The sequence below is a fragment of the Armigeres subalbatus genome, chromosome 3, assembly GCF_024139115.2.
Source record: "Armigeres subalbatus isolate Guangzhou_Male chromosome 3, GZ_Asu_2, whole genome shotgun sequence".
Classification (NCBI taxonomy): domain Eukaryota; kingdom Metazoa; phylum Arthropoda; class Insecta; order Diptera; family Culicidae; genus Armigeres; species Armigeres subalbatus.
Window position 1 is genome coordinate 59,587,724 of NC_085141.1, and position 22,852 is coordinate 59,610,575.

Here is a 22,852-nt window from a genome sequence, read left to right on the forward strand (position 1 = left end):
GCCTCAATACGTCAAATAGAAGCACATGTTTGTGATTCAAACGCAACCGACTGTTGTTCAATTCTGATACACATAGTTGGGTAGAGAGAAGAGGTGTGAAATGTTGCCAAAGCAGATTCGAATGATACGGGGAATTGACTGATATCCCATCGTTTTTAGCTGTTTATGAAACATCTTCTCGCAAGGGCAGCTGTTATAATTGGTAATACGTCCGTGTACTAAATGGAATAGTGTGGGTTCAAGTCCCACTGGCAGCCGAATCTTTTTTCGCAATATCTCTTAAAAACACCCTAAGATGGCAAACTTAACTATGTGTATCAAAATTAAACATCTTTTCCCAAAAAAGAAAAAATCTGACTCCTCACAAGTCATCAATCAAGAAAAGAGAAACGATGATACCCTGCAGTATCACACACCGCTGCTGGTCGGACTCTCGGTGGCAAAGCGAGCCTCTATTGTCGTTGCAGAAGCAAACCCGCCTCAATACAAGTATACGACAAATAGAAGCACATGTTTGTGATTCAAACGCAACCGACTGTTGTTCAATTCTGATACACATAATTGGGTAGAGAATGGGTGTAAAATGTTGCCAATAGAGATGCGATAGATACGGGGAATTGACTGATATCCCATTATTATTAGCTGGTTATAGAACAACTTCTCGCAAGGGCAGCTGTTGTATAATTGGTAATACGTCCGTGTGCTTAATGGAATAGTGTGGGTTCAAGTCCCACCGGCAGCCGAATCTTTTTTCGCAATATCTCTTAAAAACACCCTAAGATGGCAAACTTAACTATGTGTATCAAAATTAAACATCTTTTCCAAAAAAAAAACTAAATACAGTGTCATACGCAAAAATCGCTACGCATGAACAAAAGCGGACGCTATTACAGAACCACGACAACTAAATGTAGGGCACTACACACACCAACAAAAATACATACTCCTAACCCCTTGAAGAAGGTTAAATAAATTAACCGAAACGTCGGATGTAGGAGCAACAAAGTATTTGCTACTTATTAAGACTGCTATCGCCGAAAAAATTCAATCTTAATAGCAAAACTTCAGTCGTCAACTCCCAGATAATAAATATCAACTTCATTAGAATTTCGAATGTAATTTATCGAAAATTATTTTTTTCCCGGTACATGTCGTGAATTCCCGGTTTACCCGCTTTTTTCCCGGTGGCTTCAATTTCCCGTCTTTTTCCCACTTTTTCCGTTTTTTTTTTTCGGTTCGGTGGTCACCCGGTGGAGCGGTGGAATACAGTTACTTAAGTCGTGCAAACATTTGTAACGAGAAGTTTTCACCGGGAATATCGATAAACATTGAATCACAAAAGTAATTGGCAGCAAAATAGAATTAATTGCCTATTGTTCGGCAACTCGGCCGTACGAAAATCATGTTTTTTGTTAAATATTTTTGCTGTGCATATGCACAGCACATGTTTCGAAATGGACAAATTGATATGAAATTAGCGAAAAAGAATCCACGTGTCTTGGAGGGACTCAAACCCTCCACCTCCTACTCTCTAGATAGGCGTGATAACCCTTACACAACAAGACCACTTAAAGGTCACGTTTGTGGAAAAGCCATCAGAATCCGAGTACCAACCTCCACCGCGTTTAGCTCTTTTTTGTAAATTGAATATCGTTCGTATGCTTGATTTGTCCAGTTGTCATATGTGCTTTACTGTTGTATATCCACAGTCAAGCGAGTGCACCTTTTTTATTATTCAAGAAACAAAAAGAGCTAACCGCGTTGGAGGTTGGTACTCGGATTCTGATGGCTTTTCCACAAACGTGACCTTTAAGTGGTCTTGTTGTGTAAGGGTTATCACGCCTATCTAGAGAGTAGGAGGTTGAGGGTTCGAGTCCCTCCAAGACACGTGGATTCTTTTTCGCAAATTTCATATCAATTTGTCCATTTCGATACATGTGCTGTGCATATGCACAGCCAAGATATTTAACAAAAAAAAAGCAAAATAGAATTTCCGTAATTTATTAGAAATTTTTCATAAAAAATTAAGAAATTGTCAATGCAGAAATTGAGATAGAAGTAATTAATATAAAATTTTCCTAAGGAATACAAATTATCCTTAAACATAGGAGAATTTTTAAACATTTAAGGAAATATTAGTATAAACGTATAACGTATTAATTGGGATTATAAAAGTAGAGATATAGAAAATCAAAATTTTCCAATGAAAAAACAACGTTATTTTCATACGTAAATAAATAATTACAAAGTTTCCCACAAAATATTTTTGTTTCCATGAATAGTTAAAAAGTTTTCTCAAAACATTAATAGGAAGCAAAACAAAAAACTAAAATTTCCATAAAGAATAGAGAAAAGTGTCATGTTCGAGCCATAACGAGGTACCGTGGTAGGGGAAGGAGGGGCAATATACTCTAGCTAAGCATAGACTTGATTTCCATGGATGTTTCTACCTCATTCTACAGTTTAACAATATAGTTAGCTGGTGCCATAATGAAATTAGAAAAAAATCTCATTCATATTGATAAAATTCACATTTCAAAATAGGCGATAGGTGTTATTCCGTTGCCGGAAAACTCATGATGCAAAACGCCTTTTAGTCAACAGCTCTTAGGGATCAACGCACCACGCGTTGGTGAATCAGATTTCTGGTATAGACAGTGCGTGGAGACGCATAGTACATTGTAGGTTAGTTCCGGTTTGCCTCGCCGAAATATTAGATGTTTCATCAAAATAGAGAAATTCTCGATTTGTGCTGTCTTCCTAACTACATATTATTTTGACACACACCTAACCTACATAATTTTAGAACTCTAGTTTTTTTACGGTAATTTTGAGCACGGTGAATATGAGGGAAGACCAAAAAGCGTTTTGCTCCAAGGGTGCGGGGAACTTGGAATAGGCGTTTTGGGACATTTTTCCCTACACTTGCTCGAACGTTCTAGAAATGTTTATAAACAATTTGACTATCTAAAGTAATTTCTTTATTAATTCATTATTAATCATCATATTTTTTTCTGTCTAGGTACATGTTATGATGCTCCAGATGCGGAACAAATATGAATAGAAAAGGGCAGTTATTTCATGCAATTTTGGTGATGAGTTGATGTTTTGTTAATGCGATTAAGTCTGATGCGGTGGCTTGCCGATGGCCTCAACATGTCATCTATGAAAAAAAAATTTTTACAATTGCAATTGAAAATGCTTGTATCTCTTTGGTTTTTGGAAAATTTTCTTATGTTTTAAAGCATTTTGTATTATTGAGGGGATGTTTCTGCACTGATTTCTTTATTTACCTTTTTTTTATGGAACATTTCTGATCTTTGAAGGATAGTTTTATTTTGATTATTGTAGGGGAAGGGGGGGCAATATGCCCTAGCTAAGCAAACACTGCTCTATTGTCTTATTTGTAACGCTATTCATGGGTATTTTTACATTATGCATCAGCTGAACAAGATAGCTAGTTGATGCCATTCAAAAATTGTCAAAAATCTCAATCATATTGATAATATTCACATTTCAAAGAAGTGGTGATATTCTGTTGCCGGAAAACTCATGAGGCAAAACGCCTTTTAGCTGGCAGCTCCTAGGGAACAAAGTACCACGCGTCGGCGAAACAGCATTCTAGTATGGATAGCCCGTGGAGACGCAAGTACTTTGTAGGTTATTGCCACTAGGGCGTTTTGCCTCGCCAAAATGTTAGATGTTTCTTCAAATGTGGAAATTTCAGTTTTTCCGACCTTCCCAGGCACTTTTTTTTTTTTTTAACTAATTTTATTTGCTAATTATCTAATACATGCATTCATCTCTTAGACTAGGTGTTCCGTGTTATCTTAACACTATCATCCTTATTTGCTATGTTATATTTTTAGTTATTATTAATACATTTCAATTGCCTCTGGCAGTTAGAATTTTTCCTCTGGTTGAATTGAACCATGTAGGAATTACAATGTTTTCAACAATCTAAAAAACCTATCTTATACTAAGGGTACAAGGAGTTAATCGTTGCAATAGAACATTGCAAAGATTTTTGTCTAAAATTGAAAATTATTTTGTTGGACATTTGTTGCAATGTCTCAATATTAGAAATTCTATGAAGTTCATTGGTACTATACCACGGAGGCAACTTCAGAATCATTTTCAAAATTTTATTTTGAATCCTCTGAAGTGCCTTCTTTCTGGTATTGCAGCAACTAGTCCATATTGGCACAGCATACAACATGGCAGGTCTAAAAATTTGTTTGTAAATCAAAAGTTTGTTCTTAAGACAAAGTTTTGATTTTCTGTTTATAAGTGGATATAGACACTTAATGTATTTGTTACATTTGGCTTGAAGGCCTTCAATGTGATTTTTAAAAGTTAATTTTTGATCTAGCAGAAGTCCTAAATATTTAGCTTCGCTAGACCAATTAATTGGAACCCCATTCATAGTGACAATATGTCTGCTAGAAGGTTTCACATAAGAAGCTCTCGGCTTATGTGGGAAAATTATAAGCTGAGTTTTGGAAGCATTCGGGGAAATTTTCCATTTTTGCAAGTAAGTGGAGAAAATATCCAAACATTTTTGCAATCTACTACAAATCATATGAAAGCTTCGCTCTTTGGCTGAAAGGCCCGTGTCATCCGCAAACAAAGATTTTTTACATCCTGGTGGTAAATCAAATAAGTCAGAAGTAAAAATGCTATACAACATGGGCCCCAGTATGCTGCCTTGGGGAAAACCAGCTCTTAAGGTAATCTATCAGATTTAGAATTCTGATAGTTTACCTGTAGTGAACGATCTGAAAAATAGTTTCGTATCAGTTAAATAATGTACGGAGGAAAATTTAAATTGATCAATTTTACAATCAAACCTTCATGCCAAACACTGTTAAATGCTTTCTCTATATCAAGAAGAGTAACTCCAGTCGAATCTCCTTCAGATTTGTTGAGCCGAATTAAGTTCGTAACTCTTAATAACTGATGAGTGGTTGAATGCCCATGGCGAAAACCAAATTGCTCATCAGCAAAAATAGAATTGTCATTAATATGAACCATCATTCTATTTAAAATAATCTTTTCAAACAGTTTGCTTATTGAAGAAAGCAAACTGATTGAGGATAACAAGAAGCCTCAGCTGGCTTTTTGTTCGGCTTCAAAATTGGAACCACTTTGGCGCTTTTACATTTATCTGGGAAGTATGCCAATTGCAAACATTTGTTAAATAAATTAACCAAAAAGGCTAAATCGCTCTCAGGAAGTTTTTGATAAGTATGTAGAAAATACCATCATCACCCGGGCTTTCATATTTTTAAATTTTCTAGTAATAGATCTCACTTCATCCAAATTAGTTCCAAACGAAGGGTCAAAAACATTATCTTGGTTGAGAATGTCTTCGATGTCTTCGTGTAACCTGATCCTCAATTGGACTAGTGAGACCTAGACTAAAATTATGGGCACTCTCGAACTGCTGATCAAGTTTTTGAGCCTTTTCGCCATTTGTTAATAAAATTTTATTTCCCTCTTTAAGCGCTGGAATTGGCTTTTGAGGTTTTTTAAGAATTTTCGTTAATTTCCAAAAGGGTTTCGAACTGGGATCCAACTTTGAGACATTATTCTCAAAGTTGGTATTTCTCAGAATAGCGAAACGTTTTTAAATTTCATTTTGCAAATCTCGCCAAATAACTTTCAACGCGGGATCGCGAGTTCTTTGGTATTGCCTTCGCCTCACATTTTTAAGACGGATCAGTAGCTGAAGATCGCCGTCAATAATAATGGAGTTGAATTTAATTTCACATTTAGGAATTGCAATGCCTCTGGCTTCGACAATTAAATTTGTCAAAGATACGAGCGCATTGTCAATATCACTTTTGGTATCCAAAGGAATATTAACATCAAAATTCCTATCGATAAATGTTTTATATAAATCCCAATCAGCTCTATGATAATTAAAAGTAGAGCTGATTGGATTGTAAATGGCTTCTTGTGAGATTTCAAATGTCACAGGAAGGTGATCAGAGTCAAAGTCAGCATGAGTTACCAATTGGCCACACAGCTGACTTGAATCCGTTAAAACTAAATCAATTGTAGAAGGATTTCAACTGGAAGAAAAACAAGTAGGGCCATTGGGATATTGAATAGTATAATATCCCGCAGAACAATCTTCAAATAAAATGTTGCCGTTGGAATTGCTTTGAGCATTATTCCATGAGCGGTGTTTGGCATTGAAGTCACCAATTACGAAGAATTTTGATTTGTTGCGAGTCAGAATTTGAAGATCAGCTTTAACAAATTCTTTTGCTGCCCATTGCATTGAAAAGGCAAATAGGCTGCAATGAAGGAAAATTGATCAAAATTTGTTTCAACAGAAACTCCCAAGGTTTCAAAAACTTTGGTTTCAAACGAAGAAAATAATGTATGTTTGATACGTCTATTAATGACAATGGCGATCCCACCACAGGCGCTGTCAAGACGATCATTTCTGTAGACAAAATAATTTGGATCTCTTTTAATGGAGAGTCCGGGCTTTAAATAAGTTTCTGTTATAATGGCAATATGCACATTATAAACTGTTAGGAAGTTGAATAATTCATCTTCCTTACCCTTTAGAGAGCGGGCATTCCAATTTAGAACTTTCACAAAATTATTTAGATCCATTAAAACGGAGTCCGATAACAATTTTTTGTGTGTACTTTATACCAACCTGAACAGCTTCTGGTATGGTATTTGCTTTGAACATTGCATCAATCATGTGATGCAATTGTTCAGTTAAAAATCAAAATCGGAAGCAGTCATGCTACCTGAATCGGCAACATGACCATTATTTTCCGTTGGGACATGGGTATAAACTTCATTTTGAGAAGAAAAATTTTGTCTACCAGCAGCGATGTTTGCATACGTAGGTACTTTCGAAAAATTGGAATTTACTGAAGTGCTTGCTACCCGTTGACGAGCGGCAAAATTTGTTTGTGAATTGTGGTGGGAATGAATTGCTCGACCGGTAGCTGGTTTCGAAATTTGAGCGTTTGAAAAATTTCTACCCTTCGAATCTGGGATCCGATTGGAATTTCCCGTCATCAATTTTGCACGGGAATTCAAAACTTTTTTGCGTGAAGGGCATTCCCAGAAATTGGATTTATGATTGCCCCCACAATTCGCGCACTTAAATTTATTGGAATCTTCTCTCACAGGACATGCGTCCTTGGCGTGAGAGGTTCCACCACAAATCATGCATTTAGCATCCATGTGACAATGTTTGGTTCCATGACCCCACTTTTGGCACTTACGGCACTGGGTGGGGTTTGGAAATTTCCCCAGGCCTGCGGAAATGTTCCCATGTAACACGGACATGGGACATAATACAGGCCTTTTCCAAACTTTTCATATTATTTAGTTCACTTTTGTTAAAATGAACTAAATAAAATTCTTGAGAAATCCCCCTCTGGGAAGTACCAGAGTTTGATTTCTTTTTCATCTTAATTATTCGGACTGGTGAAAATCCAAGTAATTGAGAAATTTCAATTTTAATCTCATCCAGTGATTTGTCATCACTGGGGAGACCTTTCAAGACGACTTTGAACAATCGCTCAGTTTTGTCGTCGTATGTGAAGAATTTATGGCGCTTCACAGTTAAATACTGAAGAAGACGTTTGCGATCGTCAAAGGATCCCGGCAAGACGCGGCAGTCACCCTTCCTAGCAATCTGAAATGAAACCTTGATCCCCTGAAGGTTACTCAAAATCTCATTCCGGAAGCCAGAAAACTCGGCAACAGATACCACAATTGGCGGAATCCTTTGCTTTTTCGCATGAATCACCTGGGCTAGAGGTATATTCGATTTGCCCAATTTCATCATTAATCAAATCGAACTGATTGCTCAGTTCGACCTTCTAAGGGTTTTTTTTCCCAGAACGGTGTCCCTGCAGGATTGCCACCGCTTGTCGGAATTTTACTTCCGCAAACGGGTCCAACGTAAAACGAAGGCATGGGTCCTTGCAAAGATTGTTACGGGATCAGTGGGTACAAATAGCGCTAAGAAGCACCGTTGAAATTTAAATAGCTTCGGGTAGTATTGAAAACTTCCTTCCGCAAAGAGAGAAAGAACCGCACAGCACGAAAGCACGATGCGGTCTGACCTTCCCATGCACTATTTTGAAACTTTCTTCGCCTATCCTACATAATTTTAGATCTAGTTTTGTTACGGGCATCTTAATGACGGTAAATATGAGGGAAACCACAAAAGGCGTTTTGCATCGGGGGGCGTTTTGGGGCCTCTTCCCCTAATGTGATTATTTTGATTATTTTATTTTTGATTATTTTGACATAGGATTTCGTCCTTCTGGAGGATAGGGATAGGATAGGATTAGGATTTCGTCCTTCTGGAGGATAGGGGGTCATTCTGCAGATTCAATTTTGAGACCGTCATGAAAAGTAGTCAGAAAATATGGGCAAATAACTCAACGGTTTTCCAGCCGATTTTGAAGATTTTTGTATCGATCAACCAACGAACTATGATTTTGCCCTACTATTTAAAACAATGTATTAAAGGCGCCAAACTAATGAAAAATTGAATTTTGCCAAGTATTGCTAAAAATCAATCCCGTTCATGCATCGCATGGACAAACGTCAAAATTGGCATAAAGTCGTTTGCATAACGCCGTTTGGCTATAAAGTTGTTTGGCATAATGAAAAGAAATAATTTGTTTATTCTAATAGCCAAGAAGAACTAAAAAGTCATGAATTTGTATGGCAATCGTGATCATCAAAATAGATTAAATTTACTGTATTTAGCATTGGAACTCATTTTTTCAATTGAATCACTTTAAAAAGTTTCACATAAACGTTGAAAAAGGTCACAAAACGTTCGTATTGTTCTTCTTGTAGAAAACATTGATTAGTTCGTAGTTCAAAGTAGAGATGTCTATTTGGATTGATATTGAGCACAAAACATCATGTTATTTTAGCAAACAAATAAAGCTTGTCATAATGACAGCATCTGTTATCTGTCAAAAAATAAGGGCTGCCCATAACCCAATGGTGCCCACAACCGAACCTCTTCCCCCAGCTTTTACTTTGGATACTCATTCTAATCCTTGTAGGGTAATAGGTAGAAGTTACAAAATAAGATATTTGGATTGGTACGAAAGTTCCAATTCTTTTTATTCTTGATTTTTATTCTTTTAATTATGGGCTGTTCTTTCAAGTTTTGCATAGTAATGTGTTGGTTTGCGTTTCACCTGATAATAATTAATTCTAGAATTTTTCCTTCTTTCAAACATAGGCTGTTCTTTAGAGTTATTAAGTCAAATCAACATTTTAATCAAGGTGATCATAGAATACATTATTTTTTCGTACTTTCGACCTTGTGTCCCAGATCCATATACTTTTGCTCCTTAATTCGAGCAAATGCAAAATATGAAGAAAAAAAGCGATCATATATTTTTTGATTAGCTCCAGGTGAAATTATTATTCTAAAAAAAATCTGTTCGGCTGTATTACCAATTCGGGCGTATGTTCCATTCGGGGAAATGGTCTTTTCAAGCGTTCGGTCTTTTCGGGCAAATGGAATTCGGTTATGTGTTACATTCAGGCGTTCGTCATTCGAGCGAATGGAATTCGGGTTTATGTCCTTCTGGCGTTTGTCCTGTTCGGCCAAAAAACTTGTTTGGTCAAATGGCTTCCTGTCGAATGAGTTTCGGCCAAACGACCCTTCTTCCAGTCTCATCTAATCGGACGAATAATTAAACTTGTTTCAATTTGATGAGACAGCGTCGCCGTTTCACTCATGATTTATGATTGAACGTTACAATCAACCCCACTACAGTACAAAGAATACATTATTAATGTTATTATTGAACAATTATTCAAAATATAAAAAATCGCGCGAAAAACTAAAACTATTAGAAATTTAGAAATTATTGAGTTAAACCTTATTACTTTGTTCTACTGATTTGGTTCATTTCAACAACTTCCCGAGTCGATGGTCCTGGACAAATGAACAAATGGACAAATTCCCATACAGTAAGTTATTGAAACTGATGGTCATTCAAAGTACTCTTCACAGAACTCCTGATTCGTAAGAGCTCCATTGTGTTAGTCTCATGATGCACGAATGCAAAATAGGTAATTCGGCTTAGAAACCATGCAGTTTATAACTCCCTTCATGCACTTTGTACCCCCTGTGTTACAGTGGGGGACGTAACAAAGAAGAATACAAAGAATGAAAATAAACATAAACAAGTTTACTCACCTGAACAAGTCATTCAACACCCGAAATCTTATCATCACCTGCACTCCAATAGTCGTTGCCATTAGCCAGGTGAGTATATAGCAATTTAGAGGCAGCCAGAAGCTCAGGAATGTCTCAATATTGTAGCTGAATTCACGTATTACATCTTCGTAGATCAAGTATGACAGAATGGATAGGATAGTGGAACTGGCTATGGAACCAACTGCAGCTATTACTATTCTGAAATGATTCCTTTGGTGATCGATCTGCCTTTTTCGAACGTAAAACACAATATCCACGTAATGTAATAACTTCAACAGTATCGCTAACTTATTTCGAGAAACGCAACCAAACATTATCGAGTACACAATAATTACAGATATCATTAGAGCGGTAATAATTTCCATTTTTCCAATTATCAGCGATTGATGCACGATTTCAAACCGCTGAACTTGAATGGCCACATACGTCATGTAGCCGTTCAGACCCAAAAAGAACATCATATATGGGTACATATGCCAAGGTAGCACCCGGTTCGGTCCAGGACTCCAACCACTGGACCATAGCCCGAACGGTTTCAACAGATGCGTGATTGGTCGAACCGCATCGTACACACTGTGAACCGCAAACCAACGCATTTCGCCCTGTGGTAGAACGGCGGCGCGAGGGCCAATTTTTTATTTCCGGACTGAGCGGAAGTCGCACTCCGTCGCCTCAACAAGGGAGGTGTTTGTTGGGCAAGTTCGCGTTTCGCACTGACCAACACTCGGAACGTTCGGTCGGTGTAAGCCGAAGGATGACGACGATGCGAAAAATGTGAGTCGATCAGATGGTAATTAATTATATTGGAATTAGTTATGATAGCGGCGGCCGGCAGCATTTATCTACAGGGGATAATCAAATGTCTTATGTTTCAATGTATAGGCGTGGATGGACGTGTATCGCATAATATTTTATTTCGCCATTTTTGTGACACAACTAGGGTAACCGTACCCTTAGTGGAGGTAGCACCAATAGTGGAGGTAGTGAGGTTTTAATGCGATTTATCATATTTATACACGTTACGATGGTTTCAGTTGATGCGTCGTGCTTTAAATATCCTGTTAAATGCAACTTATCTCAAGATTTCGCTTGAAAAACTATAGAAAACAATTATTTTCCTTAACAAAATTCACTCCCTTGCACCTATAGTGGTGCAACTGTACCAATAGTGGCGAGTCTCATAAGAAACCAATGGATAGAACCACTATGGGAACTAAAATTAATTTTACCGCCACTAAAGGAACAGTTTACCCATAGTGGTGCAAGCAATATTTGGTAATTGTTGATGTTATATGACATACATCTCATTTTTGTTAGCAAATTTATTAGTTTATCTTTTGACTAAGATAATAAAGCAGTAAATTTCCCATAATTATCAATTATTAAAAAATATTTTCTTTTGTGGATCTACTAATACCTCCACTATTGGTACCGTTACCCTATATCCTTTCTTTCACTTTGAATTTAATCAGTATAGTTTCATCACAGAAGTTTCTCGAAATTTCATAGTATTATTGGGTTTATTTGGAAATTTACAAGCCAGACGTTTATATAGATGTCAAATCATAATATGAAATCCTTAGGTGAAGAAGCTTATATTTAGATCTCAAAAATACCAAAATAAAACTCAATGGTGCAGCCCAATCGGGTTGTATGCCAAGGTAACGTAGGACTACGTAGCTATACGAAATGGATGGTATTTGCCATCAAAATTTGTGTCTCTTTAATAATATTGAAGAAACTGCTCAGAGGTCAATTGAATCAAGAAGCTTCCAGTTGGATGGACTTTGAGTCTCCAACCGTGGAAAAGCGTTTAACAAGACTCATCGGCCGCATCGCCGTTGAAGCTACTCGTCTGGCTTTCAGTGGAGCGAGTCGTGGCGCGAAACCAAACGCAAATACACTACCCGCCAAAAGTACACAGTTAGTCAGCATTCAAATGCTCGGTATTTTTAAGGCCGAGTTTCAATTGCAAAATTTCTTTTTTACTGAAATTCCAGTTTTTTAGTAGACTACGGCTAGGCTGACCAGATCAATTCGGTGAAAAAACGGGACAACCGCACGCACAAAACGGGACAGTTCAAAAAACCTTGTGACAAAATTCAAGAGCTGTGGAAATTCAAAATTTATGGGCTTAGTTTTCATTTCCGTGTAAAAGTTGGAGAAAACATTTAGAGTGAATCATTAACCACCATAACCTTATATTGTATTAAGTTAATTGTGGAAAAATACTAAACTGCAAATATTTCACTCTTCAAAATGGGGCGAACAAAACCATAAAGGAACAAAAGATTACGTATTTTTTCAAAATATTTTTAAAAAAATGTGGAATTTAGATTATTATTATTCCTATTTTCAATATGCATTATAATTTTATATTTGACCAATTAAAAAAACTTTACCAATCCTGTACAATTGAAAATAACAAAAAAAAGTCAAAGTACCCTTGCCTAAAGCCTTGAGAAAAAATAATGATAAAATTACAAATGCGAATAATAAATTGATTTCCCGTGCAAAACACTTTTTCATAAATATAATTGAATAATAAATATAAAGAATAACAAGAATCTCAACAAGGAAAGAACATTAATATAATGTAATTTTAATTATTTTCATGAATATGGTTTGTGCATGTAAATAAATGTCAAATCTTATCAATTCACGGTCCTTTTTGATCGAAATGAATTATTGGGAGTATTGGGAGTGGCTGCTTTTCTTCCCGCCCCTGCCACATTCAGGCGCTTTAGTACCCGAGTAGACGAAAATAGCTCAATAATATCAAATGTTGATAAGATACCAAAATGAGATATGGACATGATTGATATAAGAGATAAAAGATCAGACGACAATATCAATAATTTGCACTAAAATATCATGAGGAGATCAAGTTATGCTATTTGTAAGAAGTGATCAATATCATGTGCCATTAGTTTGTTCTTATCAATAGCATATCTTGATATTTAAATGATATTTCGGTGCAAATTTTTGATATTGTTGCCTGTTCTTTTATCTCTTATATCAATTATATCCATATCATGTTTTGTTATTCTGTTTATGGCTTCTGCCCGGGTATACGCGCAAATAGCCAGCATGAGTTAACCACAAAAAATGTGTATAGCGAAAGACATCTAACGCGAATTTTCTCAAAATTAGGAACTTTACATGAAAAACTATTTGGTACCGCTTATGTAGGAACGTGTCCGCTACTACGCCTACCAAATATTTTTTCGATGAAGGTGCCTAATTTTGAGAAATCTAACCATAGATGCCTTTCGCCATACTGATTTCAGAAAGTTAGTTAAAGAATAACCTACTTAGCAAGAAAAAAAAGTTGAAAACGAACTTATCCTGGAAAATAGAATGTCTGTCCCTGCGCTTCATTTGATTAACGGTGGCCTTATATACATAAAAATGAATTTCTGTCTGCCTGAACCTTATAGACTACGAAACTACTGAACCGATCGTCGTGAAAATTTTTATGCAGAGGTTTTTGGGACCGGGGAAGGTTCTTAAGATGGTTTGGAAAGGGGGGCTCTCATACAAATGAAACACCAATTTATTCATAACTCGAGAATAATTCAGATGATAAATCAATTTTAGGCGAAACAAAGCTCTTCGGGTCTGCTGGTACATAATGCAAATACAGCATAAATGGCATTCTACTTTCTTTGTATTTGGTTTTGAATTCTTGCCTAAAATATTAAATATGTTCGAATAATATTTTGGAGTGGATTACGACGGGACAGCACAATATGGTCTGAAAAACGGGACTGTCCCGTTAAATATGATACGTATGGTCAGCCAAACTACGGCGTTTGTCAGTAATAAATTCCCGAGTCTCGGTAAAACATTCTGTTGATTATTTTGATATTTACTTATTTTTACTGAACAAATCATTTAATCCGTAAATTGCTGAACAGCACAAAAAGTCGGTAGAAATTTATACAGCGCTACCGGTGAAAAATGAAAATTTACCGACTAGCCTTTAGAAAATATTAAACGCGGTTGTAGAGCCTCTCGCTCATGTTTCTAAGCTGTTGAGCTAAAAATCCATTTGCAAATTATTTCCGTCGTACTGGTTCAACATGCGTTTTCAAAAGTGATCTTTTTGTGTTTTACAAAACTCAGCCACAGATCGCACAGCTGTGTACAACAAGTTGAAATGAATCATGATCAGCTGTGCCCTCTGCCTTTGCACCTTTTTAAATAATTTATCATGGAACTTTTTTATTTTATTTTTTTTTTTGTGTCTTTATTAAAGAGACTTTCATCCCGAGACTGGCTCGTCTCCGAACTTTTTTATTTATTTACTACCAGACTAAGGCCGGGGTGGTCTGTGCAATACATAAAAGTCTTCTCCACTCAGCTGGATCCATGGCTGCGTTTCGCCAACCACGCAGTCTGCGGAGGGTCCGCAAATCGTCTTCCACCTGATCGATCCACCTTGCCCGCTGTGCACCTCGCCTTCTTGTTCCCGTCGGATCGTTGTCGAGAACCATTTTCACCGGATTACTGTTCGAAATTCTGGCTACGTGCCCGGCCCATCGCAATCTCCCAATGTTCGCGGTGTGAACGATGGATGGTTCTCCCAACTCGATCTCGATCTTCCTGCTGGCGCTTTTTACTCTGAAAAATCGAGTTTTGCCTGTTCCGCGTCCGTTTGTATCGTGCCTCGTTCGCCTTCGTGCGGTGTTGCAGCAATCTCGCCCATGCTGCATTCTTCTCCTCAACTAACTGCTCACATTCGCCGTTATTCCATCCGGGAACACCGTGCCTAGCGCAGTGGTTGCGGTGCTTCCAATGGCGGATCGAATATCATTCCAGCCATCTTCAAGAGACGCTACACCAAATTGCTCTTCTGTTGGGAGTGCCACTTCCAGCTGCTGCGCGTAGTCTTGTGCTAGTCTACCTTTTTGTAGCCGCCCAATGTTGTTCACCGTCGAGAGTTTTGAGCGCAGACATACTGCAACGAGGTAGTGGTCAGATTCAATATTCGCACTGCGGTTCGTGTGGACGTTCGTGCTGTCGGAGAATAATTTGCCGCCGATACACAACATTTACAACAGTCAAAGCTAACCTCAACACCATCGACGTCGACATTGCAACTCACAATTTCATTTTGACAACATGATGACGCTGAGATACTCTTGCATGCAAAACGACACGCTGATGCTATACGGGGTAACGGCGACATTCCAAGTTATTTAAAAATGATTTCAATTATCACACCATAGCGAGTACAGCTTCAACGTGTGTTCTTTGTGTCTATACTTTCTTTCTGCAGATTTGTCTAAGAAAGTGTTCTAGAGATTTTGCCATTATTTTCTGAAAATTTTGAATTGCTAGTAACACGCTGGGCTTGAGAAGCAAACACTGATATTTCAAAGAAAGAGAGCCAACCATTAAATGTGAGAAAACCAAGAGTTCTTTCGGGAGGATTTTCAAAACACAACAGACTGTTTAGCTTTGTTATTTTAAGGAATCCTTCGACATTTCTATATTTTGTATGGCATGAGGGCTGAGCGTCGATGAGCATCATTCGTAATATTCAAGTCCTCTATAGATATGTTGAAAGAGCTGCCTGATAAGCCAACAAAGCGAAAATAGTAGCTTTCTGTGTTTGGACTGTAAAATAGAAAAAAAAGTTAGCCCCCCCTAGATTTTTTCCATAGTTACGCCAATGAATGTTTTATAGTATATTCGTTTTTTCTGCCTCCGATGTGACGGCGACACCAACACACGCCAACGGCAAGCCACCTCCTCCCACGTCATAGGCGAGAAAGAATTAAGGTACCCCGGGGCAAGTGGAACCTAAAAAACGCTAGTTCAGCAAAATTGTTAACGCATACTCTGAGAACATAGTATTTCAGAGCATCAACCACGTATACACCATTATATGCTTCCGTTGTTGGAAGTAATTTATTCAATTACAAAAAATATTGGTAGGGACAGAATTAAATTTACCTGTAGGACCCACTTACCCCACCAAACGGGACAAGTGGGACCTATTTTGCTTTGTACTTTCGAACGAAATAAATTTGAAGAATGTAGATGTATTGTTAATATTATTGAGTCGTAATATGTTTAGATCATGGATGGAGATTGGTTGCTTGTCAGACTTTTGTTTTTGCAACAAGTCGATTTACTTTTAAATTATCTGTTATCTTGATTTACATTAGCTTTGTACCAAATTTTTAGGTGTAAATGATAAACAAATCTTCATTCACTTTTCGAATGAATATTTTTCTGTTAGGACACAAATTATTACATAAATCAGTACTTCAAAGAAACGTTTTTATTCGTGCGATGCTCAGTGTTGTAAATGTATGATAGAACTAGATTACCATTTTATGTGTTAAGCAGTTTATTTATCTGAAAATCTGTAAATTTGGAAATAGCAAAACACAAGACAAAACCTGTTGACCTATTGTAGAAGAAATAGGTTAGTTGCACTGTAAACAGAAAGATATCACATAGTTATAATGATTGCTCTTTTTCACACGGGAGATAATTTTCAGTATGCAAAAATACACATTTGACAATTAACAGTTCAATACTTTTTAACAACGAAACCAACGATATCAAACTGCTTCTGATTCAGATGCCTCGGGGTACCTTATCATACGAAACAGTAGATGCAGCGGCATCGGTGTGGTAGTGGTTGTCATTAGCAACCCTATGACCAGAGACTGGCGGAGTGAAAAACTGTCGAAATGGCAAGGTATGAAAATGCATGAAAATGCAATCGTGAAAATAATACTGGCATCACTTGAACTTTTTGCTTGCTTCTTATGAAAGCAAAATGTGAACAAGCCTAATTGGAACCGCTTTTGACGGTTCTGTTGGAAACAAGATGGCGTCTTCGCCGATCTCGTATTGTAGTATTTCTAGTTGTCATCCGAACGGTTTAATCAGGCCGCCGCGGCAACATACGCCATCGTTGGCGGGAAAGTTAGTTGTTAAGATTAAGAATAGATACGCATTTTTCAAAATAAATCAGTTCTTTCCAGAGCCATCATTTTAAACCAAACAAAAGGTTGATCCAAAACATTTTTTTTAAGTGCAAATCTTACTCGCTTGGCGACGGTAGTAGAATCACAAGCGCGCGCCAGAGGGAGACGCTGCAAACTCTAATTCGCATGGACGGCATCCAGTAGCAGCCAAGTGAATTTTTTTTGTCAAGATTGTGGTTTGGTTTTGTTGCCATTTGTCGAAATACAATTTAAACATAACAAGCTTACTCACCTGAACGAGTCGCTCAATATTCGAAATCTTATCATGACCTGCACTGCAATAGTCGTGGCCATTAACCAGGTGAGAATATAGCAATTCCAAGGAAGCCAGAAGCTCAGGAAAGTCTCAAAGGTGTAGGCAAATTCACATACAACATCGTAGTACAACGAATATGACAGAGTCGTTAGAATGAGGGAACTGACCATGGAACCAACTGTAGCAATCACTATTCCCAGATGAATTCTTTGGTGATCGATCTGTCTTTTTAGAACGTAAAACACAATATCCACGTGATGTAATAATTTCAACAATATCGCTAGCTTATTTTGAGAACTGCAACCAAACAGTATGGAGTACACGATGATTACAAACATCACTAGAGCGGAAACTATTTCCGTTTTACCAATTATCAGCGATTGATGCACAAGTTCAATCCGTTGAACTTGAATGGACACATATGTCATATAGCTGTTCAGTACCAGGAAGAACATTATGTATGGGTACATATGCCAAGGTATCCACCGGTTTGGACCGGGACTCCAACCACTGGACCATAGCCCGAACAGTTTCAACAGATGCGTGATTGGTCGAACCGCATCGTACACACTGTGAACCGCGAACCAACGCATTTTGCGTATGGAAAAGCGGCGTCGCGTGGCAGATTTTTTTTCGGACGAAGCGGAAGTCGCACTCTGTTACCACAACAATGAAGGTGCTCGTTGGGCAAGCTCGCGTTTTGCACTGACCAACACTCGGAACGCTCGGTGAGTGTACGCCGAAGAATGACGATGATGTGATAAATGGGAGTCGATCAATTAATTATGTTGGAATTAGCTGTGGCGATGACGGCCGGTAACATTTCGCCACAAGGGATAATCAGATGTCTTAGGTTTCATTTTATAAGGCGTGGATGGATGCACCGCACACAATGTTTTATTTCGCTATTTTTTTGTGATATATCTCTACCTATATGACAAGTGGTTCAATGGAATTAATAAATATGGTTTCATCACACAAGTTTTGAAACATTTTAAAGCATCATTGGATTTATTTGGATATTTTGTCGCGAGACTAAACAAGTTTACAGCTAAAATATAGTACTTATTACGAATAACTTTGCTGTAGATACCAAATCGAGAGAAACGAATCCACCGCAGAAATAAAAGGCGGCGAGCGATAGTTGAAACGCAGGTGAACAAGGATAGAAGTGATATGCGGAGGTTTTACGGGACTTCAATGACGCACGGCACAAGACTGCGCCAGTGTCCGCCATGTGCAATGACTAAGCGGGGAATTTGCCGACAGACAAAAGATAAAGTGAGAAAGTAGTTTATTTTATCTTTAAAATAATCTTTTAATTTATTTTTGAACAAATAGCAGCTTCGAAATCTTTTGATCGTTAAAGACGACGTGTTGTATAGTTTATTACCAATATATGTTATTTTTTTCCACCAAATTCTGATCGAGGTCGAGGAAGATAGAAGTTTCCCCACTGTCGAGATGCTCTGATTGTCTGCAGTATTGATAGGCTATATAATTATGGTGTAGGGGCTCATCTTCTTCTTCTTCGATGGCTCTATATTCCAACTGGAACTTGGCCTGCTTTTCAACTTTCAACTCAACTCAACGTACTGCTCGGACCACCACAAATTTCGAAAATCCACAGGTTAGAAGCACTACATAGGAGTTTCCTCGCGCAGATCGAACAAATGGACCCATGTGATTCATGTGCACCGTGCTGAAGGGGACGGGTTTTTTCGGTACACTGTGTAGGTACCCTTCCGGTCTTCCACCTTTACTTTTGTAGAACGCACGTTGTGGACACGCTTGTATGTAGGAGTGGACATACTTGCGCATCTTCGGGAACCAGAACTTCTGACGCAATCGCTGCAACACCTTCTCTTCAGCGAAGTGGCCCATCTCGTCATGGTAGGTGTGAACCAGCCGCCAACGAACTCGAGTGGGTACCACGAAACACTTCTCACCTTCCACTAATCTCACCAATATGTGCTGCTCCAACCGATAGTTCTGTTTAATTTGCCTCTCTTCATCACTCACGGGTTCTCTTCCTAATACATCGATGATATCACACAAGCGGGGATCTTGTATTTGTAGAGCCACAAGAAAGTCAGTATTGCTCACTTCGATAGACATCATATCACACATGACTGGATCCACACTTCTCGCTTCTTCGACCGGGTATCTGCTTAACGCGTCGACGTACCTCATCTGCCTGGTCTGTGCTCCAGTCGAAAGTCATATTCAGTGAGCTTCAAAAACCACCGACCAATTCGAGCATTCATGTCCCGTTTCGGTAAGTGTCTTTCACCGCACTACAATCTGTGCTTCAAGTAATGGCGAAATCGTTCCACGCTTGAGACCACCGCTAACACTTCCAGCTCATAGCTATGGTATTTTCGTTCCGCTTCTGATGTTCTCTTGCTGTAGAGGGCGCTCACTCAACGACTTTTTCAGCTCTTCGAATGCTTGCATTTGCTCACCTTTCCACTCAAACTTCGCCTCCTTCTTCAGCAGTGAGAAGAGAGGGGCTGTTACGATGCTGAACTGTGGGATGAATCTTCGAAAAAATCCCGCCAGCCCAAGAAACTGCTGGACCTCCGCACACTCTCCGGCACCGGGAACTCTGCGACATCACGAGTCTTCACCGCGCCTGGCCGGATTCCTTTCCTCCACACCTCGAAACCCAAAAATTCAACTGACGTCTTAAAGAAGTGTGACTTCTTGAGATTGATCGTGAAACCACTTTCTTGGAGCACCTCTAGAAGTTTTGCGAACTTTTCCAACACTTCTACGTTTTTCCCACCAAGTCATCGATATAGGCCAAAATTCCATCTTTTCGGAGTTTTCCCGTCAGCTGGTTCATTGCCCTCTGGAACACGGAACAGCCATTGGCCAACCCGAACGGCATCCGAACGAAATGGTAATGTCTGTCACGAGTCGAAAATGCAGCATACTCTTGGCTATCCTCCGAAACCGGGATTTGATAGTACCCCGAATAAAGGTTCACCGTAATGAACATTTCTGCCCCACTGAGTTTGTTCAAACACCCTTCGATTTCCGGCATGGTATAACGGTCTTTCATCATCTTCTTGTTTAGCAGACGATAATACACCGCCTTCCGGAACGCACCGTCCTTATTCGGCACCATCACAACTTTGCTGTTATACGGCGAATTAGACTCCTCCACAATACCAGCTTCCACCAACTCTTTCACTAAACCACTCAGAGCAGTTTCTCTCGCGTACTCCATCCGATGAGGCTTCACATAAACTGGTTCAGAATCACTAAGCACGATCTTCATTTCTGTTCCCTTCGCGACTCCCAACTCACTCATACTCTTCGCAAAGCAAGACCGGTATTGGTTCACCAAGTCCAAAATCTCTTCTTTCGGTCCCTCGATTCGCATATACTGCTTACTACTGTCGATCGTAAACATCAACTCATACTTCCGCGGCTGAACCTCTACCATCATCTGGTTTGCTTCCAGCGCCTCGGTACTGTGATCTAGAGACGTTCCGATACTTCAAAATATCGATATTTGATTCGATACGATAATCGAATCAAAGTATCGATATCTTCGATATATTGGAATGAAAATATCGATATATCGGAAAATCATATGATATTTCAGAAATGAGAATATTTAGAATATATTTGTTTTAGTTATTCAATGACTATCGTATTACCGTATAAGCCCTTTGCAATATTTAATATTTCTATTACCCTAATCCAATCTGCTTCTACAGTGTGCCAGTTCAACAATCATCGGCGGCGGCGTTTGTCGTAATTTTAACCGGTAATGGCGGCTTCGACCTCACTATTTTCCGTTCGGTCGAAAAAAATCAACTGGAGCTTTGAGAAAAATGGTGAAGTTCCACTGACAATTTTTCTGTATTTCTATTCTATAACAGAGGATTCTCTTTTCAGTATTTCCAAGAGATATTTTTTTTGATTTTATTAAATATTCAGAATTTTCACGGAAAAATACATTGGAATATTCTTAATTAAAAAAGAAAAGTCTCTTAAACTTTCACGAGAAATTATATCTTTTCTATGTAAGGATTCAAAGACCAGCGTGTGTGGTATATCATAATCTATCTTGCAACCCTGTCATTACCGTCGTTACGCCGTCTATGTCTGGTATTCACATGCTTGACATGTTACCAATGTGGTAACGCATCCATCCTAGCGGAAGAGACTAGGCGCTGGAGTAACACTGAATATTGCCGCTTTTTACATCTGGCTGTGGACGAGGTAAGACCTGATTGGAAGCAGCTTATGTCGTTTTCGGTTATTGCTGGGTCGAACCTAGTTCTGCCCCGGATCCGCTCTAACAGCTGTCAAAACGTTCGGTTATTCATTCAGGTTGGATCGCGATCCGCACCAGATCCGACCCAAAACGAATGAGGTTCGCTCTGCCGATTTATCGAGATCGAACCTAGGTTCACCAATACATTCGAACACAAACTGTCAAACACGTGTTTATGTTTACGCTAAAGGAAAATGAAAACATGAAAGACACGGAAGGGTGCGGATGGGTATTTGACTTTTAATCGTTTCTGTTTCATTTGTTGAATTTATCAATTTTATTGCTGTCTTGCACGTAAAAATGGATTATTTTAATTGTGTGTTGTCTTCAAGTTTCTCTGATGGTGAAATGGATTCAGATACCGACATATTTTTATTTTTTTTTGCTGATTACTTCGGACGGTAGCTCCGTAATAAACAAAATGATGGTTAAAAATTTTGATGAAAATGTGATTGATAAACGCAGTGATGAGAAGGTAGCTGTAGCTGCTATTTATTCACTAATTACGTTGTGTATTCGATGATATGCTTTAGGTATAATTGCTCTCTCAATGGGAAAATAGCGTACCGGAGTATCTGATTACTATTTATACCAAAATGTTCATACCATTATTTTATTCGTTATTGCAGCTCTGTGAATAATTTGTTTAAGGTTACGGATTTGAAGAATATTAACATAATATATTAACCCTTTATAAGGCAGTGATAACTATATTGCCACCAACAAATGATACGTTTTTCTGATTATTTACAATAGTTTTATTAATTATTCACCATGCAGATGGTATATTTGCTACCTAGTAACACTCCAGATGATACTTGGCCAGAAAATAAATTCAAATGTAAATTTAGGAACAGTTTTATACGAATTGAGCATAATTTTAGAGTGGAAGAAGGATTTTTAGTTGTAATTCGTTAAAAAACCGACAAAGACATATTTTACCCCGTTGATATTTATTATGTTGAATCTCCTGTTATGTAGTGGAATATTATGTAGAGAAAAATTATTTGACTTTCTTGTATATTTGGTTTTTGCAGTTTTCG

The 22,852-nt window shown here is 38.2% G+C and overlaps 1 protein-coding gene across 1 annotated transcript in view; it reads right to left on the reverse strand.

Annotated features, from left to right (window-relative positions):
- The window catches only part of LOC134219842 (gustatory and pheromone receptor 33a-like), a 133,082-nt gene extending 122,611 nt beyond the window's left edge, over nucleotides 1–10,471 (reverse strand). The window contains exon 1 of the mRNA XM_062698727.1: nucleotides 10,226–10,471. Within this exon, the coding sequence (XP_062554711.1) occupies nucleotides 10,226–10,287 (62 nt within the window). The 5' untranslated portion in view covers nucleotides 10,288–10,471. The remainder of the gene's footprint in view (nucleotides 1–10,225) is intronic.
- Between the last annotated feature and the right edge of the window lie 12,381 nt (nucleotides 10,472–22,852).